This window comes from Bos grunniens, chromosome 10 (assembly GCF_055505025.1).
Source record: "Bos grunniens cultivar Pamir isolate PY7600 chromosome 10, Bosgru_T2T1.0, whole genome shotgun sequence".
In the NCBI taxonomy this organism is placed as follows: domain Eukaryota; kingdom Metazoa; phylum Chordata; class Mammalia; order Artiodactyla; family Bovidae; genus Bos; species Bos grunniens.
The window spans coordinates 30,938,171-30,960,743 of record NC_141174.1 but is presented as its reverse complement, the minus strand read 5'-3'; the positions used below and the strand labels follow the sequence as shown (position 1 = coordinate 30,960,743).

General features: G+C 36.7%; 1 protein-coding gene across 11 annotated transcripts in view; it reads left to right on the top strand.

Annotated features, from left to right (window-relative positions):
• PPM1A (protein phosphatase, Mg2+/Mn2+ dependent 1A) overlaps positions 1-22,573 on the top strand; it is a 44,780-nt gene that overhangs the window by 5,788 nt on the left and 16,419 nt on the right. Inside the window, exon 2 of one of the 11 annotated variants that reach the window (XM_086320417.1) lies at positions 410-485. The exons of the other annotated variants lie outside the window; for them this stretch is intronic. Coding sequence (XP_086176543.1) covers positions 464-485 — 22 coding nt within the window. The 5' untranslated portion in view covers positions 410-463. The remainder of the gene's footprint in view (positions 1-409; positions 486-22,573) is intronic. 11 annotated transcript variants of the gene reach the window in all.

The following is a 22,573-nucleotide window of genomic DNA, read 5'->3' as shown; positions in this document are numbered from 1 at the left end:
AAAAAGTTTTTCCGAGGAAAAGGTTTAATCTTTTCAAGCTTGCACGTTGGGGTTTTAAACGCAACCACTTTTTAGGTGCAAAGAACTCTGAACAGAATCAGATTTTTAACAGTGCTCTTCTGAGCCTTAGGAGTTCCAGAACTCTCAGGAGTTCAGCAGGGAGTGCTCCCCACCTGCTCTTTAACTCGGACAATTTCACTTTAATGTTTTTATCTTTTTACATATTGGGCCTTTTCCAAAGTCTGTGGTTCTGTAACTCTTTAGAGATTAGGAAACTGACTAGGGCAATAGTGACCCACCCCACTCCGTGTTTTGTTAAGTGTATTTTGTTTCTTTTGATTTTATTGATTGATTTTGTTTCTTTTGACAATTTGAAGCACAAAGTAACATTTCTTGTTTGATGTTTTAGGTCTGTTCTTACGTGTAACTCAAAAGTATCTGTTAAACATTCAATCATAAAGTGATGATTACTTTTAACCTGCAAGGTACAGCTGTACTACATTTTGGAAACTATAATGAACTGCACATAGAAGTTAAGACATTTTTGATTAGATATCACTAGATATTTTTCACATCAGTGAAGTAATTATTTTATGGGAGAGGTATATTAAGACTGGTAAACTTCAGTATATATTTGAGAAATAGGATGGTCGAATACTTGAGTCATCAGAATTTCTATTTATGTGATGTGTGTGTGTGTTAACATATAAAAGTGGTTTATATTTTAGTTTGAAGAACAAAATTGATGTCTATAAGTACAGTATAAACTGTTGAAAGAAACACTGCTCTAGGAGACAAGAATTCTTTGGTCGTGGTTGTGTTCCAAACATCAGCAAAGCCAAAGGGGTAGATTATCGAATGTTTCTTATTCTCAACATTGTGTATTTAATAGGCTTTGACCCAATGCCTGTTATGTGCCAGGCACTTAGATGTTTCAGCATTCTGACACTGATTTTCTTTCAGGGTTGTGTCTTTCTTGAAAGAATTTTAAGTCAGTGATTATTATTTAGGAAAGATATTCCTATGGGTGGCCTTTGCTGATTTTTCTGTTGGGAGTGAGAAGTCTAGAAAAGCTCTTGGGAGGAAGGCGGATGGAGATTCCACAAGAGACAAAGGATGGTTGAGCCTACAGGTTTGAACAAGCACAGGACCCTTGGTAATTTGATGTGAAGGGCATTTTAAGAACACATTGTGCAGGTTTTCCTGTCAGTTCAAGCTGGGTCTTGCTTATCTTGACTCGTTAATAAACCTTCATTTGAAAATTTGTTCTCTAATATGCAGTTTTTTCAAAGAAATCTATAGTACAGTGTATTTTCACATGGTAAATATTGCTAAGCAGTTAGTAAAAAACCTATACAGTCTTTGAATTTGTTCACATAGCACTTAGACTTTATTAGAATGGCTAATAGCATGTGTAGCTGATTCTGGTTTAACTGCAAATGCTTATTTGTTTGAAAATTTAAAACTAAAGACTGACATATGTCCATAGGGAGCTTGTTATCCCTGAAATGCTCATGCCTGAGTGCTGGATTAATCTCTTAAGATGTGAGTTGGTGATCATGTAGATACAATTAAATAACTAATTGTAAGGTGATATTTTGATGATCCCCTGAATGACACTTGGGCACCTGACTCTGAGTGGTCCTCTTGACTACTTTCCATCCTTACCCAATCAGAGGAAGGAGGCATCCCTTTCAGAATATTTGTGCAAGTGGAGTCCTGTAAGAGTCAAATAGAAGATAAAACAAGGTGTGGCCCTGTGAAATATATGGACCTTAGGGGAAGGAAAAGGTATTGTGAAGCAACTAGGTAAAAGTTTGTGCCTTCCTGTACCTTGGTTAGTAACTTTATTCCAGAATATGTTCTGTCTTCCATCTCATATGTTGGTGACAAACTTTTAAAGATTGAATTGCTTCATTTTCTATTTCACTGTTAGCCAGGAAATTTTCTGACTTGGGATTATTAACTAGTGTTATATGAAAGTAATTTGGGTTAAACTGTATCAGAAGGAGAAGGGGATGACAGAGGATTAGATGGTTGGATGGCATCACTGACTCAATGGACATGAGTTTGAGCAAGCTCCAGGAGTTGGTGATAGGGAAGCCAGGTATGCTGCAGTCCATGGGGTTGCGAACAGATGGACAAGACTTAGCAACTGAACTGAACTGAATATCAGAATCACAAGTTTGATTACCTATATTCTTTCTTTTGTTCTTTCCAATGCCTAATTTGCTCTTATGCACAAGTAATAATTTTATATTTTATTATGAATCTCTAGAATATATTTCTTGATGATTTTGACTTTTCGATGTCCTAGCTATCTGTGTATCTTTACCTAACTTTTCTTTTGCTGAGGTAGGTAGAAGGAGCTAGAGAAAGTAATTAAGAGCTTCTGTATACCTTTATCTAAAATGTGATAAGAGTTTTTAGAATTTTTGTAGAAAACTGAGGGAAAGATAATGAATGTTAATGTGTGTTCACGGATTGTTGATACTATGTTTATAAATTAAGAGATGTTTTAAACATTTGTTGAGTAAATGATAAAGAAGGGAGTTTCAGTTTTTATATTTCTTAATATGTTTATCTGGACTCCATTTTCTTAGTTTATGTAGTATTCGTATTTAGGATATGGATTGAAAGTCACTAGGCTTTTTTCATGTCTGATATGATTTGAATTAAAATCCTATGAAACCAAACTACGTCTAGATACATAGGAAAGTGAATAATAAAATCTGTAATTTATTAACCATTTATTTGCATGAGGCTTTAATTTTCACCACAACCGTCTAAAGCATATGATGTTATCTCTGTGTTGCAGATGAAGAAATGTAGGATTAGAGAGTGTAAGTAATGTGCCAGAATCAGATCTGTAAATACAAAACTCCTGAGCAGACTTTTCCCAGTTAGATTATCCTTGTTGTTCCTAGGAATCAAAATTTGAAAAGCTGAATGTTATGCTTCTGATACACATTCCTAGAATTAAAAGGAACCTTACAAATTTATGTAGTATAAGTCTTCCAGTGCAAGAGTCCCTTTTAAAACATTCCATAGAAATTTAAGAAGTTAAGATCATTTTCTCATTCCCAAAGTTTCAAAGTCAACAGAGATAAACAGTTTTATGTGTTCAACTATCATTGTTCAGACTAAGAAATGGAATCAATATTAATTGTCAAATAGTTGATCACCTGTAATGAAGGACTTGGGGAAATGTTTCTGAGTGCATTCAGTCAGTGGAGCTATATTGAAGGCTCTAGAGAACATGGTGAAACTTACTAGTGGGGTGATCTTCAGCAAGCTACTTGATTTTTCTAAGCCTCAGTTTTCTTCATCTGTCAAAGTCAAATGGAAAAACCTTTTTCATTAGGTAATCTTTGTTTCACTGCGCTGAGTCTTCACTGTTGTCCGCTGGCATTCTGTAGTTTCGGTGAGCGGGGGCTACTCTCGTTTCTGTGCTCCAGCTTCTCTTTGTGGTGGCTTCGGTGTTGCTGAGCATGGGCTTTAGGCACATGGGCTTCAGTAATTGCAGTACATGGTGACTCAGTAGTTGTGGCGCACGACTTAGTAGTGTGTCTGCAGCATGTGTGATCTTCCCAGACCAGGAACTGAATCCATGTCGCCTGCATTGTCAGGAAGATTCTTAACCACTGGACTACCAGGGAAGCTCTGTCATTAGGTAATCTCGAAGATTAAATGAGATGATCGTGTAAAACACATGACATGTTTTCTACTGTGAAGAAATAAGTGGTAGCTGCTATTATTGAGTATATGAAATCTAGAGATTCTTAGGGGAATAGAAACTTAGTATGAGTGGGTGTATGTATGAGGGAATGGGAGTATGAGAGGGTGGTCTTTGAGCATAGCTTTAGCAGTGAGCCTGAAAGACAAACTAGGAGATTGAGTGGAGGCTTTAGAAGAGGTTGTAAATGTTGTGGGCATATAGACTTCGTATATGAGTACACTAAAAATTAAGAGATAATAGAAAAGAAAGTTGCATATGAGTAGATTTATTTGACTATATGAAGCTGGAGATAAATTAGGTTAATGATTAGGTGGGAGTTGATGGTTAAATAGAGAATAAAGAGTAAGTAATAAAGCAAAGGTGAATGTTCAGACAAGAATGATCAGTGAATGACGGAGGACATGGGTTGGAGTTTTAAAAAGGAAACGGTTCATGATTAGAAACGGGCAAGAGGAGTATTACTACAGAAAAGATGCAAAAGAGAGTGAGAGACATAGATTATTCTAAGTAACTCAGTTCTTATGAAACAAAAAAAAATAGTCTTCAAAAAAGGCATTTAGGCTTTGTATGTGGGTCCTGGGTTATTTAAGATTGAAAAATTGTATTGGAACAGTTCAGGTCTTATTAATTCATTCCCAAACCATGTTTAATACTTCAAAACTTGTCTTTCCTGTTAACATCTTGTACTGCATCTCTCTCCTCCATTCATGAAAGCATCACGCAATTTTTCCTAAAATACTATTTTCATCACATTATTTCTCTGCTCTATATTTAGTAACTTCCTTTTGCCTCTAGAATTAAGTTTAGAATTCCTGGTTTGGCTTTGACACTCTCCATAGTTGGACCTCAGGACTGATCTATTTCAACCAAACTGGCACCCTTGCCATCTCTGGGCCACACCCTGTACTTTCTCCCTCTCAGTGGAGCTTTGCTCATGCTAATTGATAGTTCAGAATTCTTATCCCTCCTTCACCAGCTTTTGTTTTCTTCTTTATCAAAGCTCATTTCTAGTATTTTCTCCCCCACAAAACCTTTCCTGATCTCCAGAATGTTTCATTTCTCTTCTCTTTGTACTTCCATAGTATCATCTATTATTTGTACAGCTTTAATCATATACTTTACTATGAAGTATTTGTGTTTTAATTATAATTGTGTGCTCAATTTACTTATAAAATTCAGAAGGGAAAAATACAATATCTTTACTGTATCCAAAGCCTGGCACAGGGCCTGTGGATAGTGGACATTCAGGTATTTTTTATTAGGCAAAATCTACCTGGAGGTAGGTGTGATTGCTGTAGCAGAGGTAGAAGAAGTTACAGGCTTTCTGGTGGCAGATATTTCTGACTCTGTTCTCACTCTCTTTTTAAATATTATTTTGGTTGAGCTTATATATATATTTTTTTCCTGCCACATAACTTGGCTTGCAGGATCTTAGTTCCCCAGCCAGGGATTAAACCTGGGCCCTGGCAGTGAAAAAGACAAGTCCTAACCACTGGACCACCAGGGAACTCCCGAAACCTACATTTTTAACTGCATGAAGATTGTGCAAATCTGAACGGTGTCAGAGTTGTTATGTTAGTGTAGAAAATTATGTTGACTCTGAATCTAAGGATTTCATCTTACCTTCCTGTGTTTTGGCTTTGAGGTTTAAATAGGACTCATAGCCATCCCATTCATCCCTTTCCAGAGTTATATTTGCAATTATTATAATCAGGCATTCTTTTAAACAGAAAGGAATTGTGGAATCACAGCAACTAGACAATGTTATCAGTTTAAAAAGGGAGATAGGAACTTCCCTGGTGGTCCAGTAGTTAAGAATCCTCCTACCAATGCAGGAGACATGGGTTCAGGAAGATCCCACATGCTGCCGGGCAACTAAGCCCATGTGCCACGGTTACTGAGCCCAAGCTGTAGAGCCCATGGGCTGCAGCTGCTGAGTTCACATGCCGCAGCTACCGAGCCTGAATGCCCAGAGCTCGTGCTTCGTGACAAGAGAAGCCCCTGCAGTGAATGAAGCCTGCACAGTGCAAAAAGTAACTAGAAAAAGCCCGAAGCAATGAAGACCCAGTGCAGCAAAAAATTTTTTTAATTAAATAAAATATTTTTTAAATAAGTAAAAATGGAAATAACTATCAACTTTTGACTTTTAAACAAATGGCTAATATATGAATAGTCTGTATTCATATAAATCTCTAAGCTAAACTTAAGCTTTATCAAATTGTTAACTGTTTCTAGAATTTAGAAAATAGACAGTACAGTTTTCTTTATTGAATTTTTTGAGTGGATAATTGTATATAAGGAGTCTGTGATTGCTTAGATCCATTAATTGGAGCATGATACTAACGAGACCAGAATCACGAATTTGATTCTTTGTGTGCCTCTTAACTTTTTCTGGCTTTGACATTAGCTTGTAACAATGAGAGCTAATGTTACTGACCACTTATATGCCAGTTATTATCATAGACATTTTGAAGTACTAGCTCATTAAATCTTTTATAACTGTCTGTATGAGATAGATATTGTACTATTACTACTTGTATCAACAGGTGAGGAAGTTAAGACAAAGGTTAATTTTCACAGCTAATAACAGAAGCCAAATACATGTCCTTGGACTTTTCAAGTAATTATATATGTGTGTCACTGCAGTTTCATTGCTTCCTGGTGAAAATAACTTTAGACAATTATGAATTCACAAGAGTGAATCTTGTGAGTTACAATCTGAGGTGTAAGTATAAACTAGAGTTGAAAACGACAGTATCACATGTCATGTCAGCTTCCTTTAGAACTTTTCATCAAAAACAACTTTAATTTTTTATATAAAAAGCACTTGTAAGTTAAAGCTATAATACAACTAGTCCTACAAGTCATACATAATTTTGTCTTATGGCTTATTTAATTCATGCTCACTTCTGTGACACCCACTGACATAAATGATTTCATCAGCCCTTTATTCAAATTAAATTCTTAGTTTAAGAAGATAGTCTTAAACACAAGGGCTCATAATAGATATTATACTATAAATAGAACATTTCGTAATAAGGTTTATTAAAGGTAAATTCCTTGAAAACAGGGATCAGGTTTCATTTGTTTTAAATATGCGCTCAATATATGATTATTTATTCTTTGTAGTCTCCCTGCTCATTTTCTGATGAACATGTGTGTGTGTGCTCAGTCGCTGCAGTCGTGTCTTTGCGACCCTGTGAACTACAGCCCGCCAGGCTGCTCTGTCCATGGGATTCTCCAGGCAAGAATACTGGAGTAGGTTGCCATGCCTACCCACAGGACAAAGAAAATTGAATATGAGCCAGAAATATAGCAGACTATGAGACAGTATAGGTCACAGATAATCCAGTTTAAATTTAGCCTGGTGCTTTGTGTTCATCTGTGATAATACTCTTGTCAGGCAGGGATGTAGATAAATAGGTTTTTTGTTTGTTTTGTTTTGAGTCATGCTGTATGTGGCTTAATTATTTTATATTAAAATATGCTATATAGGAACTGTTGTACTCCCTCAGAGAATAAGACCATAGTTCATTACCAACTTTGAATGTCTTGGCTTTTTAGCATTGCTCCTTGTCTTTGATTATGAGTGGTAGAAAATTGTGTCATATTTGGCATGTCTATTTGAGATGCAGGTTTCCCAGGTTGCTCAGTGGTGATGAATCCACCTGCCAAGCAGGAGATGTGGGTTCAATCCCTGGGTCAGGAAGATCCCCTAGAGAAGGAAATGGCAACCCACTCCAGTATTCTTGCCAGGGAAGTTGCAGGGACAGAGGAGCCTGGCAGGTTACAGTCCATGGGGTCACAAAAGAGTCAGACATGACTTAGCGACTCAACAACAACAACAGCTGTTTGAGATGCAGCTTGCTTATTTTGTTAACAAAATTTAGTAATGAAAATATTAACAATGAGGCTAAGCATGGAGTGGCAATGTATATATGTTTTTGTGTGTTTAGTTTTACAAACAGAATTGCAAAACTTAACCAGACTGTTGGAAAACATTTTTGCAGTATTCTGTCATGCTTCAGAATATAAATAGATAGTAACAGAATTTTCACTTTTCATAAAGCTACTGCTTTGCTACTGCTTTTTACTTTTTACTTTTCTACTGCTTTTCATAAAGCAGTAGAGTATTGTCTTTGCCAGGAGTCTTTAAGGCTGTTTTGGACATCAAGAGGCAGATCTTAGAAGTGGCAGCTTGTGTTTTGTGGTCAACCCATAATTTAATTCTGTTACTCCATATATGTCATCTTCATTTTCTCTGTCTGTATAAATACTTCCTGATACTGTTAGCAAGTACTTTAACAGCCAGTCAGCCATCTAGAGTGATCTTGTACTGGTGTACTACAGTCAGTAGAATAAGGATCTCTTTAAATGCAAATGGGATTGTTCATTTTATACTGTAAAACTCCCAGACTTAAGTTCAAGATATTTTTGTCTGAAATCACACTTGGCTCCCGGAAATTAATCCTTTGAGTTTAAATTTCCTTACCCTTTGCTTCTCACATAGAAAAGTCTTTTTTAAAAAGTCTTTTAAAAAAAAAAAAACCCATACATGAATGTTGAATGAGCAAATGAATAACAACCCAGGGAAAGAGAATGTATAGGCTGTAGCTTCTAGTCAAAACTACATCTTTTCTCTTATCTCCTTCAGCATATCTCATGTGGCATTTTAGTAATGAATGTGTATCTAATGATGTTGAGAAACTTTTAAAAGTCATTAGTGAACAGTAATCTGAAAATCAAGTTTTTGACTGGTAAATTAGAACTATGCATTCTGTAGAATAACAACGGAAATGGTAGGATACAATTTGTTTATAGGTCAACTTCTATGAGAATACCTTTTCCTTGACAGAAAACAGTTTCTAGTGCTGTTGACAAGGGAGAAGTCATGATAATGATGTCATATATTAATCAGATGTCACTATGTAATGCTAAATATTGATACCTATGAACAAAAGAGACATGTTTCCTTTGAAAAAGTACTGAACTGGTTGAGGAAGTCAGCTATTGTTTTCTGGGCCAGTGTGTGAATCTTCAAACATGCAAGGATTAAAAAACAGCAAACTGGGAATTGAATCCACTTCTGAATATCTAGACAAGTTACCCAAAACTGAGAAATTTAAAATGGTTAACAGATGAGGCAAATTGAGATTGTGAATACCAGAACAGTCTTAGGAAACTTTAAAAACTAAATAGCTCTATGCCATCTAAATCATTTAATATTTTGCTTATACTATAATGTTTAGTAGAAATAGCTCAGTATCTAATTTTATAGTCACTAAATCCTCTAAGTCACTGATTAATTAAGCTTAGGTATTCTTCAGGCAATTGTATACTTCTAAAGTTTACTTTAAAAAATTGTATAGTAATTTCTACATAGCTTTGCAGAAGTGTAAGAAGAGTATCTTATGGAGAGTGTGATTCACATCATAGCATGTCTGGAAGGTGGTGATAAATTAAAAAATCATGAAACATGAAGGAAACATCAGAAGTGGCAAGCTCTGTCTCACACTTTGTGAAATTGAAACTGCTGCTAATATCTGTGTAAACTGACTGTAATTTGGGTACTAAATGACTTGTGTCATGAGCTTTATGGAAATACTATTTAGCATAAGAGCTTTATCTGACTTGTTTTCATTGGTTTGATTAGTCAACTTTGATTTGCTTTTTGAAATTTAATTTTTAAGATTTTAATTTGGACTTTTAAATTAGTGTATATTTAACTCAATTAACAATATTTTGTATTAGAATTCATTTGGGTGAAATTTAGTTTATTGACAGAGGTTAAGTAATTATTTAGTTGAAAGAGTGAAGTAAATATTGAAGCTGTAAGATGAAGAGATACTGAACAGCTGAGAAACTTTCAGATAACTTTTTTAATCTGAAAAAAATTTAATATCGTCTTTTTCATGTTGCTACAAATAATGTCATCTTTTTAAACCTTTTTATACAAAATAAAATAAATAGAAAGCCATATAAAATCATAGTAATTCTTTTAAATTTTTTTTATAATTATATTTTTCTCTTTAATTTTTTAAAATTTATTTCTTTTAATTGGAGGCTAATTACTTTACAGTAGTATAGTTGCTTTACAATGCTATGTTTAGCTTCTGCTGTACAGCAAAGTGAAGCAGCTATATGTATGCATATATCCCCTCTTTTTTGGATTTCCTTTCCATTTAGGTCACCACAGCGCACTGTGCTATACAGTAGGTTCTCATGAGTTATCTGTCTTATACATAGCAGTGTGTGTATGTCAGGTCCAGTCTCCCACCCGCCTATGTCTTTATCCATTCCTCTGTTGAGAGATTTTTAGGTTGCTTCTATGTCCTGGCTATTGTAAATAGTGCTGCAGTGAACATCGGTGTGCACGTAACTTTCTGAATTGTGGTTTTCTTTAGGTATATGCCCAGGAGTGGGATTGTGAGGTCATATGGTAGTTCTGTTTTTAGTTTTTAGAGAAACCTCCATACTGTTCTCCATAGTGGTTGTACCAATTTACATTCCTACCAGCTGTGTAGGAGTTTCCCTTCTCTCCACACCCTCTCCAGTGTTTGTTTGTAGACTCTTTAATGATGGCCATTCTGACCAATGTGAAGTGGTACCTCATTTGTTGTTTTGATTTGTTTTGCTCTGATACTTAGTGAAGAGGAGGAGGAGAAGGGGGCATCAGAGGATGAGATGACCGGATGGCATCACTGATGAAAATGGACATGAACTTGGGAAGACTTCAGGAGATGGTGAGGGACAGGGAGGCCTGATGCGCTGCAGTCCTTGGGGTCACAAAGAGTTGGACGTGACGCGGCAACTAAACAACAACAATAGTTAGTGATGTTGAGCATCTTTTCATGTGTTTGTTGGCCATCTGTATGTCATCTTTGGAGAAATGTCTATATAGATCTTCCACCCAGCTTTTTGGACTGAGTTTGTTTTTCGGTATTGAGCTACATGAGCTGTTTGTATATTTTGGAGATTAATCTTTTGTCCATTGCTTCATTTGCAAATATTTTCTCCCATTCTGAGGGTTGTCTTTTCATCTTGCTTATGATCCTTTTTGCTGTGCAAAAGCATTTGTTTAATTAGGTCCCATTTATTTTTGTATTTTCATTACTCTAGGAGGTGAGTCCAAAAAGATCTTGCTTTGATTTATGTCAAAGTGTTCTATGTTTTCCTCTAAGAGTTTTATAGTTTATAGCCTTACATTTGGTCTTTCATTCATTTTGAATTTATTTTTGTTTATGGTGATAAGGGGGAGAAGGCAGTGGCACCCCACTCCAGTACTCTTGCCTGGAAAATCCCGTGGATGGAGGAGCCTAGTAGGCTGCCTGGTGGGCTGCCGTCCATTGGGTCGCACAGAGTCGGACACGACTGAAGCGACTTAGCAGCAGCAGCAGCAGCAGCAGCACTGAATCTGTAGTTTGCTGTGGGTAGTATAGTCATTTTCACAGTATTGAGTCTTTTAGTCCAAGAACATGGTATATTTCTTCATCTGTTTGTGTTTTTTATTTCATTCATCCATATCTTATAGTTTCCTAGGACTTTTGCCTCCTTGTAGGTTTATTCCTTGGTATTTTATTCTTTTTGTTATAGTGATAAATGGGATTGTTTCCTTAATTTTTCTTTTTTAAAATCTTTTCTTTAAATTTATTTATTCTGTTTTTGGTTGAGCTGGGTCTTTGTTGCTGCTCACAGGCTTTCTCTAGTTGCAGTGTGCGGGTTTCTCATTGTGAAGGCTTTTGTTGTGGGACAAGGGCTCTAGGCACACGGGCTTCAGTAGTTGCGGCACACAGGCTCAGTAGTTATGGTTTGCGGTTCAGGAGTGGCGACTTACGGGTTCTAGAGTGCAAGCTCAGTACTTGTGGCACACAGGCTTAGTTGATCCACGTCATGTGGAATCTTCCTGGACCAGGGTCGAACCCATGTCCTCTGCTTTGGCAGGCAGATTCTTACCCAGTATACCACCAGGGAAGTCACGAGATTTCTCTTCCTAATCTTTCATTGTTAGTATATATAGGAATGTAGAAGATTTCTGTGGGTTAATTTTGTGTGCTACAACTTTACCAAATTCACTAATGAGCTCTAGTGGTTTTCTGGTGGCATCTTTAGGATTTTCTGTGTATTGTATCATATCATGTGCAAACAGTGACAGTTTTACTACTACTTTTGCGATTTGGATTCCTTTCATTTCTTTTCTCTGATTGCCATGGCTAGGACTTCCAAAACTATGTTGAATACTAATGGCGAGAGTGGATATCCTTGTGTTGTTCCTGATCTTAGAGGAAATGCTTTCAGTTTTTCACAATTTAGAATGGTGTTTATTGTGGGTTTGTCATATATGGCCTTTATTATGTTGAAGTATGTCCCCTCTATGCCTACTTTCTGGAGAGTTTTTATCATAAATGGGTGTTGAATTTTGTCAAAAGTTTTTTTCCGCATCTCTTGATCATATGGTAAAAAATCATAGTAGTCTTTTTAAATGGCTTTATTAAGATGTAACTAAAATAACATAAAACTCACCCATATGAAGTTTACCACTCTGTAGTTTTCAGTGTATTGACAGAATTGTGCAACCATTACCACAGTTTAATTTTAGAACATTTTCATCACACCCAAAAGAAACCTTGGTTTTCGTTAAGAGTCACTCCCCATCCTCTTCTCCCCCAGCCTTTATCAACCACTCATCCCCTTTCTGTCCCTGTAGGTTTAGATATTTCATATAAATGGGATCCAGATAACTTTTTGATCAGTGATTTCTAGCCTTGATAAACATCTTGTATATCTCATGAGATAGCCAGCTAGAAATAATTTAACCTCCTTTTATAGCTTAAATAATGACTGTTTCCTCCTTCTATGACCAGGACAAATTATTCAATAATTGTAAACACTATCCAAATGTAAACCAAAAATCAGACTCTTCACTAGTAACTTCAGGGAATACATGGTCCTCACCTCCAGAAGTGCTTTTCACTGTGGGTTGCTCAGTAGCCCCTTAGCTTCCCTAATATGTTGATCTAATAGCCATTTCTCTCTTACCTCATAAACTCAGACTTGCATGAATTCATTGAAATATTTTCCTTTGCAGCTGGCTTGCCTGTACCCTGCCTTCTTACTCTGTCATAAACACGAGAATGAGGAAGAATTAAAAGCAAGAAAGGGAAAACAGATAGATGCTCAGGCTTGCGAGGGACAAAGAGCAAGAATAGAAATGGTATAAAATTTTCAAGGAGATTGAATTTGTGGGCAGAAGAATAAAAAAATTGGAGGTTGCTTAGAAGAGAGTAAGATCTAGAGGGAAAAAACAGAAGGTAAAAATGTTATATTAAAAGATAAGAAAAGTGAAAAGTATAGGAAATTTTCAGTTCTAAATTTTGAATTTTAGTCATATGTCTGTGAAACACAAATGATGAATCCATTTTTTGATGAAGTATGATGCCTTTATTTTCTTTCCACAACTTCGTAGAAACGTTGAACTTGAACCATAGTCATAGGTTTTTTTTGGATTGTTTGAAGATCCTCAAGTTTGAACCTGTGCAGACTGGGAAATTCCTATCACCTTGGAATTATTCTTTAGAGAAATCCCACAGAGAATAAAAATCTCACTGTGCCCCTGGGCTTTCTGGATTGAAGGAGCAGAATTCTATTGTGAGTGCTCCCTTATTGGGCTGCTTCAGAGTTCTAGAATTAGCCAGAGAATGGCACTAATTGAGAAATTGCTGCTGCCAAAGAAAATCTTACTTGATTTGATAGAGCAGACCTTCTGGTTGAATTAGAATTGTTAATGAGATTTTAGGGGTACTCAGTCCTCCCAAAGATCTGGACTCCCACATAATAGCTTTAAAGTCAGTAAAATCCTGTAATGAAGCAGGAAATTTTGGGGGGAAGGGAACACAAACTAATAGGAACTGTTAGTACCTGTGTTTGACCACTTGGCTGATATGTTTAAAATCCTATATCAGAAATATGCTTATAATAAAGCATAGAAATCCTTATCAGAAATATGCTTATAATGTTTTATATATACATTTTTTTAAGAAACAGCTGATGAAGAGAAGTTCAGTAAGTTCAGTTCAGTTCAGTCGCTCAGTCGTGTCCGACTCTTTGCGACCCCATGAATCGCAGCACACCAGGCCTCCCTGTCCATCAACAATTCCCGGAGTTTACCCAAACTCATGTCCATCAAGTCAGTGATGCCATCCAACCATCTCATCCTCTGTCATCCACTTCTCCTCCTATCCTCAATCTTTCCCAGCATCAGGGTCTTTTCAAATGAGTCCGCTCTTCGCATCATGTGGCCAAAGTATTGGAGTTTCAGCTTCAACATCAGTCCTTCCAATGAACACACCCAGGACTGATCTCCTTTAGAATGGACTGGTTAGATCTCCTTGCAGTCCAAGGGACTCGCAAGAGTCTTCTCCAACACCACAGTTCAAAAGCATCATCTTTGGCGCTCAGCTTTCTTCACAGTCCAACTCTCACATCCATACATGATCACTGGAAAAACCATAGCCTTGACTAGACGGACCTTTGTTGGCAAAGTAATGTCTCTGCTTTTCAATATGCTGTTTAGGTTGGTTATAACTTTCCTTCCAAGGAGTAAGCGTCTTTTGATTTCATGGCTGCAATCACCATCTGCAGTGATTTTGGAACCCCAAAAAATAAAGTCTGACACTGTTTCCACCATCTATTTGCCATGAAGTGATGGGACCAGATGCCATGATCTTAGTTTTCTGAATGTTGAGTTTTAAGCCAACTTTTTCATTCTCCTCTTTCACTTTCATCAAGAGGCTTTTTAAAGTTCCTCTTCACTTTCCGCCATAACAGTGGTGTCATCTGCATATCTGAGGTCATTGATATTTCTCCTGTCAATCTTGATTCCAGCTTGTACTTCTTCCAGCCCAGCATTTCTCATGATGTACTCTGCATATAAGTTAAATATGTTTTCTTTATAGGAGTTGAGATTTCTTATTTAACAGATAAAATGTGTTATCTGATTTATGTGAATGATTTTAATATTGGAAACCAAGTTTACAAAATGACTGCATATAATTTGCTTTAATAGCAAGTATTCTTTTATTTACAAAGAATTACTGTATATGTAATATATGACTGTTTTATAGATTATTTATACTGTAGAAGGAGAAACTTAAGAGTACTTGTTGATTTAACTACTAGTCTATAAATTGAGCTTTATTACAAGAATATTTAACCAGAGATACCTGTGAAAATATTTTTAGTCTTGAGCAAGATTGGAGTAATATTCTAAAGACCTTGACCTGTGAACTGCAAACTGATGTACCATGTACGAAACTTCTATCTTTAAAGGAAGATGTGAAAATTTAGATTGCTATTGTTTAAGTATATTTAGAAAATATGAGATACCAGAAGAGCATTTGTTGAATGAGATTAAGCCTTACTGTATAGTATAAGGTACCATTATTTTACTGACGTCTTCTGATCCTCTCAGTGGAATAAATGTTGATAATAGGGTCTAGGGAACTCTACAACTCCTATGTTACAGGTAGTTGACATGAATAGAGAGATTAGTTAATAGTTCCAGAGTTTCCAGGAGCACTGCAATGTCCAAGTCTTAAATTTCTTAGAGGACTATTTATATTTATACTACTGATTATCGTTGGAGAATTTAGTTTTCTTTTTCACTTTTCTCTCATCCATTGGTTGTAGGTTTTTTGAAGTGAATGTAATTTTCACATTTCCTCAACTTAATGAGCTAATTTACTGCATTTCTTTATAATCGGTTTTTTAAATCATCCTTTGAGTTTTTAATGTCAACAGTTCTTTTACTTTGATTTATTTTTAATTCTATTGAAGTTGATTTATAATCTCCCAGTCCTTCCCTCCCCTACCCTGTCTCCCCCTTGGCGCCACAACTCTGTTCTGTGTCTGTGAGTCAGCTTCTGTTTTGTAGATGCGCTTGTGTCATTTTTTAGATTCCATGTATAAGTGAGATCATATGGTATTTGTCTTTCTGAGTTATTTCACTTAGTGTGATAATCTCTGGGTCAATCCATGTTGCTGCAAATGACATTATTTCACTCTTTTTAATGGCTGAGTAATATACCATTTCATATATTCATGTATGTATATTCCACATCTTCTTTATCCATTCATCTATTGATGGGCTCTTAGGTTGTTTCCCTGACTTTGCTATTGTAAATAGTGCTCCCTGGTGGCTCAGATGGTAAAGAGTCTGCCTGCAATGCAGGAGACCCAGGTTCGTTGCCTGTATCGGGAAGACCCTCCCCCCCCCAACCTTCCCCAGAGAAGGAAATGGCAACCCACTCCAATATCCTTGCCTGGAGAGTTCCATGGACAGAGGAGCTTGGCAGGCTATAGTCCATGGGGTTGCAAAGAGCTGGACACGACTGAGCGGCTAACACTTCCACTGTCGTGAACATAGGGGTGCATGTATCTTTTCAGATTATAGTTTTGTCTGAGTATATGCCCAAGACTGAGATTGCTGGATCATATGGCAACTCTTATTTTTCGTTTTTTGAGGAACCATCATACTGTTTTCCATAGTGGTTGCACCAAATTTACATACCCAACCAATTAAAAAACAATCTTTATAACTTCTAAAAGTGGCATTTAATTCTTTACCAATTTGGTAATTTTTAAATTTCTTATTTTTCATTTTCTGTTTTTTTTAATCTTATTAAACACTTCATATATAGTTATTTTGTATCTTAAATTCACTAATTCTATTATTAATATGTGAAGTCCTTATGAGACAGGAAGGAAACGGGCAGGGCACAACCATTAAAAGAATGACAGAACCCTGAAGAGCAGGATACCACAAACACTGGTTGGAACCTAGAAGGCCCAAGAGGGTAGGCAGAAGACTCAGCTCCGAGAGACCTAGTGCCTCCTTACACACTCATTGAAATACATTAGCATGTGCTAAATGGCACACCTACAGGCACGGTGATAGTTCTGAGGGTGCCCTTAAAGGCCAAACAGTGGATGGTACCCCAGTTCCTAGAAATATCTGCCACTTCTCAAAGATAGTTAGAATATTCCTTCCACTTCTTAGCCTATGAAATTACTCAGCCCATAAAAACTGGCCACCCCCATACCCCGAGGCAGGAAGTTCTCACCTTTTCAAACCGACCACCTTCTGTCTGTGGAATGTGTATCTCCCAGAGCGGCTCTCACTTTCCTAGAGGACCCCATGCCTTGGGGCTGCCTCTCTGACCCTCAGGGACAGCCTGTACTCTGTGTGTGGAGTGTGTGTCTTTCTAAATAAACCCTAATTTCAGGCTCATTCTTGAATTCTTTACAATGAGAAGCCAAGAACCCTTCACTTGGTGGCCTGTCCCACAGACTCACTCGAGACCTGGAATATGACCATCCTCTCACACCCCATTTTTCCTACAACACTAAGGGAGTTATATATGCTATGTTAATTCCTACTCATGACAACTTGTTTCATTGTATGTTTGACTTTTTTATGAGCTTATATTTGATTAAACACCAAACATTCACTCCATCATGTGTATCATTCCCTACAATTCTATTTCCCCTTTTGTAGCATAAATTTCATTTCCTTATTTATAGGGCTTCCTTGGTGGCTCAGACTGTAAAGAATTCACCTGCAATGCGGGAGACCTGGATTCGATCCCTGAGTTAGGAAGATCCCCTGGAGAAGGGAACAGCTACCCACTCCAGAATTCTGGCCTGGAGAATTCCAGAAACAGAGAAGCCTGGCAAGCTACAATCTATGGGGTGTATTTTACTAGATTTTGTACTTACTGTTCCTTGTATTTAAAGGATTTACCTTTCTTCTTGCTGAAGTGTATCCTCTGGTAATTTTTTTAGCAACAGAGTATGGCTTGTAAATGTCCTTAGGTTTTGTCTGAGAGTATATTTTACACATTTTTTTTTTTCAAATAAAAATTCTTGATTAATAGTTTCCCCCCTTCCTATCAGCACCCTCAAGATATTATTTCATTGTATTACGAAATTTGGCAAACTTGGAACTCTGAAAGTCTGGTCTCTACCTAATTGTTACGCCTTTGTATGTAATGTTTTCCTCTGGTAATTTAAAAAAATATTCCTTTTCCATATCCTGTCACCATTATTTACTCGGTGACCTTGGGCAAGTTCTCAACAGAGGTAATGAAGTAGTATCTATCACAGGGACTGTCATGATGATTATGTTCATAGAAAGCATTTGGAGCCCTGCATATTTCAAGTATGATGTAGATGTTAGTATTTGTTGTTTGTTTTACCATACTTGATATTCTGAACACATTCCCATGATATTCCTAGGTGTGTGTATGTTGTGTTATCTGTAGGTATTCTTTTAAATAAATTATTGATCTGAAGACTCATCTTTCTTCAGTTCTAGAAAATTTATTAGCTTTTATATCTTTACATACTGCTTTTTCCTAATTCTCCTTAATTTCTGTGTTATTTTCTAGGTAATTCCTAGGTACATTTTCCAATTTACTAATTACGCTTTGACTTTGCTCAGCTGATTTATGTGACCTTGGTTGTTTTTATTTCTCAGTGAATACTTTCTCATGTTCAGGTTCTTGCTTGCTCTCACTCACTGCCACCTATTCTGGTTTGGTTTCTGGCTGTTTTTTATCTTTTTTCCGCCTTCATGTCTATTGTTTTTGTTTGTATTTTAGCTTTGGAAGGATACTAAATGTGCACATTTTATTTTCTGATTGCTACTTTTTCTTCTAGGTTGAATTCCTGCAATTGTTGGTGTTTGTGGGCTGTCCGTCTTAGTTTAGTTGTCCTGGTGTGTTTTGGTTTCATATTAAGTGGGATTTGTTTGTTTGTTTGTTTTCTTTCTTTTCACCCTTACCTAGTGTGTTTTGCATGTTCCAACCTGAAACCATGTCTTATATTAGAGGGTTGGTTCCCTTGATTCTTGATAACATCAGAATCAGGCTTATGTCTCCAAGAAACACAAAGCAAAAGAAGGTCTATTCTTCTGTTGAAGGAACATGTAACTACATGTAAACTAAATTTCCATGCAATGGTTAGTAAGTAGCTTTCCCCTGCTCCTTTTACAGGCAAGGAGCCCCTCCACCTGGGGCCTTTGTTTCCGTGAGCCTGGTTTCTGCCCCAGCCTTGCACGGGGGCATTTATAGTTTCTGTTATTGTCCTTATGGGATGTAGCCTTCTATGCATCTCTGTTACTTGAGCCTGGGAGACTCACAGTTTCAGCTTCCTCAGGTGCTTTGTATTGTAGAAATTTATCTTTAGCAGGTGGCTTGGTCCTCTTAATTTTCTGTTTTATAGTAATGTATTTAAAAACACAACTGGAACAGAGGAGCACTTCAAAGGATGAATATACAACATGATTTTAATGGAAGTCATCGTTTAAAATTAATGTATATGGTGCATATCTTTCAAAAAAGTACCACTTTGCTCTCCTACCTATGAGAAGTATATATTTTTACTCCTTTGCCAATAGTTATGAATTTTTGATCTTTATTAATGTGTGAAAAGCAAATTTATTTTTAATGGCTAGTTAGATTTATCATTGCTCCATATATTTATTGGCCACTTGCATTATTTCATGAATTTCATTGTCCATGTTCTTTGTTCCTTTTCCCTTTAAAAAAATTTGTGTCTATTTTTATTGAAGTACTTACATTTGGTTGTGCTGGGTCTTTCGTTGCTGCATGCCGCCTTTTCTCTAGTTGCAGAGAGCAGAAGCGTGGGCTTCTCATTGCAGTGGCTTTTCACTGCAGGGCATAGGCTCTAGGCACTTAAGTAGATTCAGTGCACACACGCTGCTATATGTAAGATAGATAACCAACAAGGGCCTATTATATAACCTAGGGATCGCTACTCAATATTCTGTGATAACCCATAAGACAAAAGAATCTGAAAAAGAATGAATATATGTATATATATTATGTTTAACTGAATCACTTTGCTGTACACCTGAAGCTAACACAACATTGTAAAATCAATTCTGTGTGTGTGTGTGTGTGTTAGTCACTCAGTCATGTCTGACTGTTTATGACCCCGTGAACTATAGCCCACCAGGCTACTCTCTCCATGGAATTCTCCAGGCAAGAGTATTGGAGTGGGTGGCTATTCCCTTCTCCAGTGATCTTCCTGACCCAGGAATCAAATGCAGGCCTTTCACATTGCAGGTGGATTCTTTACTGTCTGAGCCACCAGGGAAGCTGTAAATCAACTATACTCCAGTAAAGTTAAAATATTTTTTAAAACGAAAATGAAAATTTAGACAAAACATGCCAAAAATAAAAAATAAATGTGGCTGGCCTCAAACTTCTTTTCAATGTCAGATGATAGGCAATAATGAAGTAATACCTGTAAATGCTGAGGATAAAGAAATCTAGATCCTGCAAAGTTGGCATTTATTATGAAGATAATTGAAAGATATTATCAAATATACCAGCACTGAAAAGGGGTATTATACATGTACTATTCCTATAAAATCTGTTTAAAGGCAGGTTAATGCTCTCAGGAGATTAATCAAAACAAGAAACTCGTTGGATAATATGTCCCAGTATATAGAACTTTGTGGTAAGCAAAATATACTAAGTAAATAAAAAAGTCAAAGGTTGAAATTTTAATATCAGACAAAGGCAAGCATAAGGAATAAAATAAGATGAGCATCTTTTTTTAATTCGTGAAGGTGTTGTCTAAAATGATAATTTACATATATTTATGTGCTGTAAATATTTTTATGCCAGATAATGACAGAAAACTTATCAAAAATACTATATGCTTAAACCAAAACTATATATTATATTCAACCACACTTGAAACATTAAAACTCAAGCATTTATTGGATTATATATTGAAAAACAAAATTTTACTAACACCCTCCTACACACCTCACCCTGGGGACTAAAAACAAAAAGAAACAAATGATACCATATTATTTGACTTTAATACAGCAAAACAGTAGGTAGCCTATTTTTTCCATCAGAAAGCCTTACTTTTTATGTTTATATTTATTCCCTGGGTGTACTCTTTCTATTAGCAAACTTATTATTTGCATCTGCTTTTTTCTTTGGAGTTCTTTTATTGTGTTTGTTGAAGGTCTGCTGTGTGCTCCATGCTGAAGGAGCTGATCCAGGGTATTTGAAGGAGTCTCTCCTGAAGACCTAATACTTGAGTTAAGATCTAAGAATGAGTAAGAGGGAAGGATTGGCTTTTTAAGTAGAGGGGGTGGCATTTATTTGTTATTTTGGAGGAAGGAACCGGTGAAAAGTGCCAGGTAGTTTAAGAAAGCCATATGGTTGGAGTAGAGAATGTTGTTGGGGTGGAGTGGTTATGGAGTGGGGAGGATTATGAAGCAAGGTAAGTCTGGAAAAGGTTGATGAGCTCCTGACCACTCAGGGATTTCATGCGAGCCATAGTAAGCAGTTCATTATCGCCCCTAAAGAGAGGATAGTCATTGAATAACTTTTAATACAGAATGATATGGTGAAACTTGTATTATCTTTTTCTTCCACTCTTATTCATATATAATTGACATACAGTACTATGTAAGTTTAAGGTGTGCACCATAATTTGACCTACATACATCATGAAATGATAATCACAGTGGTAATGTTTAGTTCAACATCTGTCATCTCAGTTCAGTTCAGTTTCTCAGTCATAGCTGACTCTCTGCGACCCCATGAACTGTAGCACGCCAGGCCTCCCTGTCCATCACCAACTCCCAGAGTTTACTCAAACTCATGTCCATTGAGTCAGTGATGCCATCCAACCATCTCACCCTCTGTCGTCCCCCTTCTTCTCCTGCCTTCAATCTTTCCCAGCATTATGGTCTTTTCAAATGAGTCAGTTCTTTGCATCAGGTGGCCAAAGTATTGGAGTTGCAGCTTCAGCATCAGTCCTTCCAATGAAGATTCAGGACTAATTTCCTTTAGGATGGACTGGTTGGATCTCCTTGCTAGATTTAAAAAAGGAAAAAATTTTTTGTGATAAGGACTTTTAGGATTTACTATCTTAACAACATATATATATATGCATAAAACACAGCAGCATTCATTATATTAATCATATTGTACCTTACATCCCTAGTACTTATTTATCTTGTAACTGTTAAACAGATTGTATCGTTCAACTGCCTTCATCCAATTCCCTTTCTTACCACTCCTAGTGACCACAAATATGATATTTTTTTATGAGCTTGTTTTTTTGTTTTGGGGTATTTTGTCTTATTTTGCATTGTTTTGTTTAAAATACAATTGACCTAAAACACTATGTTGGACTTTTGTGGTGGCTCAGATGGTAAAGAACCTGCCTGCAGGGGAGGAGACCCAGGTTCAATCCCTGGATTGGGAAGATCCCTCGGAGAAGGAAATGGCAACCCACTACAGTATTCTTGCCTGGAAAATTCCATGGACAGTGGAGCCTGGTGGGTTACAATCCATGGGGGTCACAAAGAGTCAGACACAACGGAGCACACACTACCTCGAAGAATAACGCATTGAGAGAGAATGATAGCTTGAAGACTAGTGTTAGAGAAGAAACTGGGCAGATTTGAAAATCTATGTAAATAATATATCTAAAATATATTTTAAATAATATAAGTAGTACAATCCATGGACCTTGATGATGATGGGAGATGAAGTAGAAAGAGATATCAAAGGTATGTCCTTGGTTTCTATTCATTTTGATGAATGATGGTAACATGCATTGGCAAAAGCTGTGAAAGAAAAAAAAAAGATGCATAAAGGTACCTCAGGAGCCAGCATAGAGTGAGAAGAGAACCTAGATCTAAGCCTTGAATGCTTATATTTAATGGCTTGAGAGGTACAGGAGACATGGATGGAAGAGCTAGGAGTAGGAGGAAAGCTT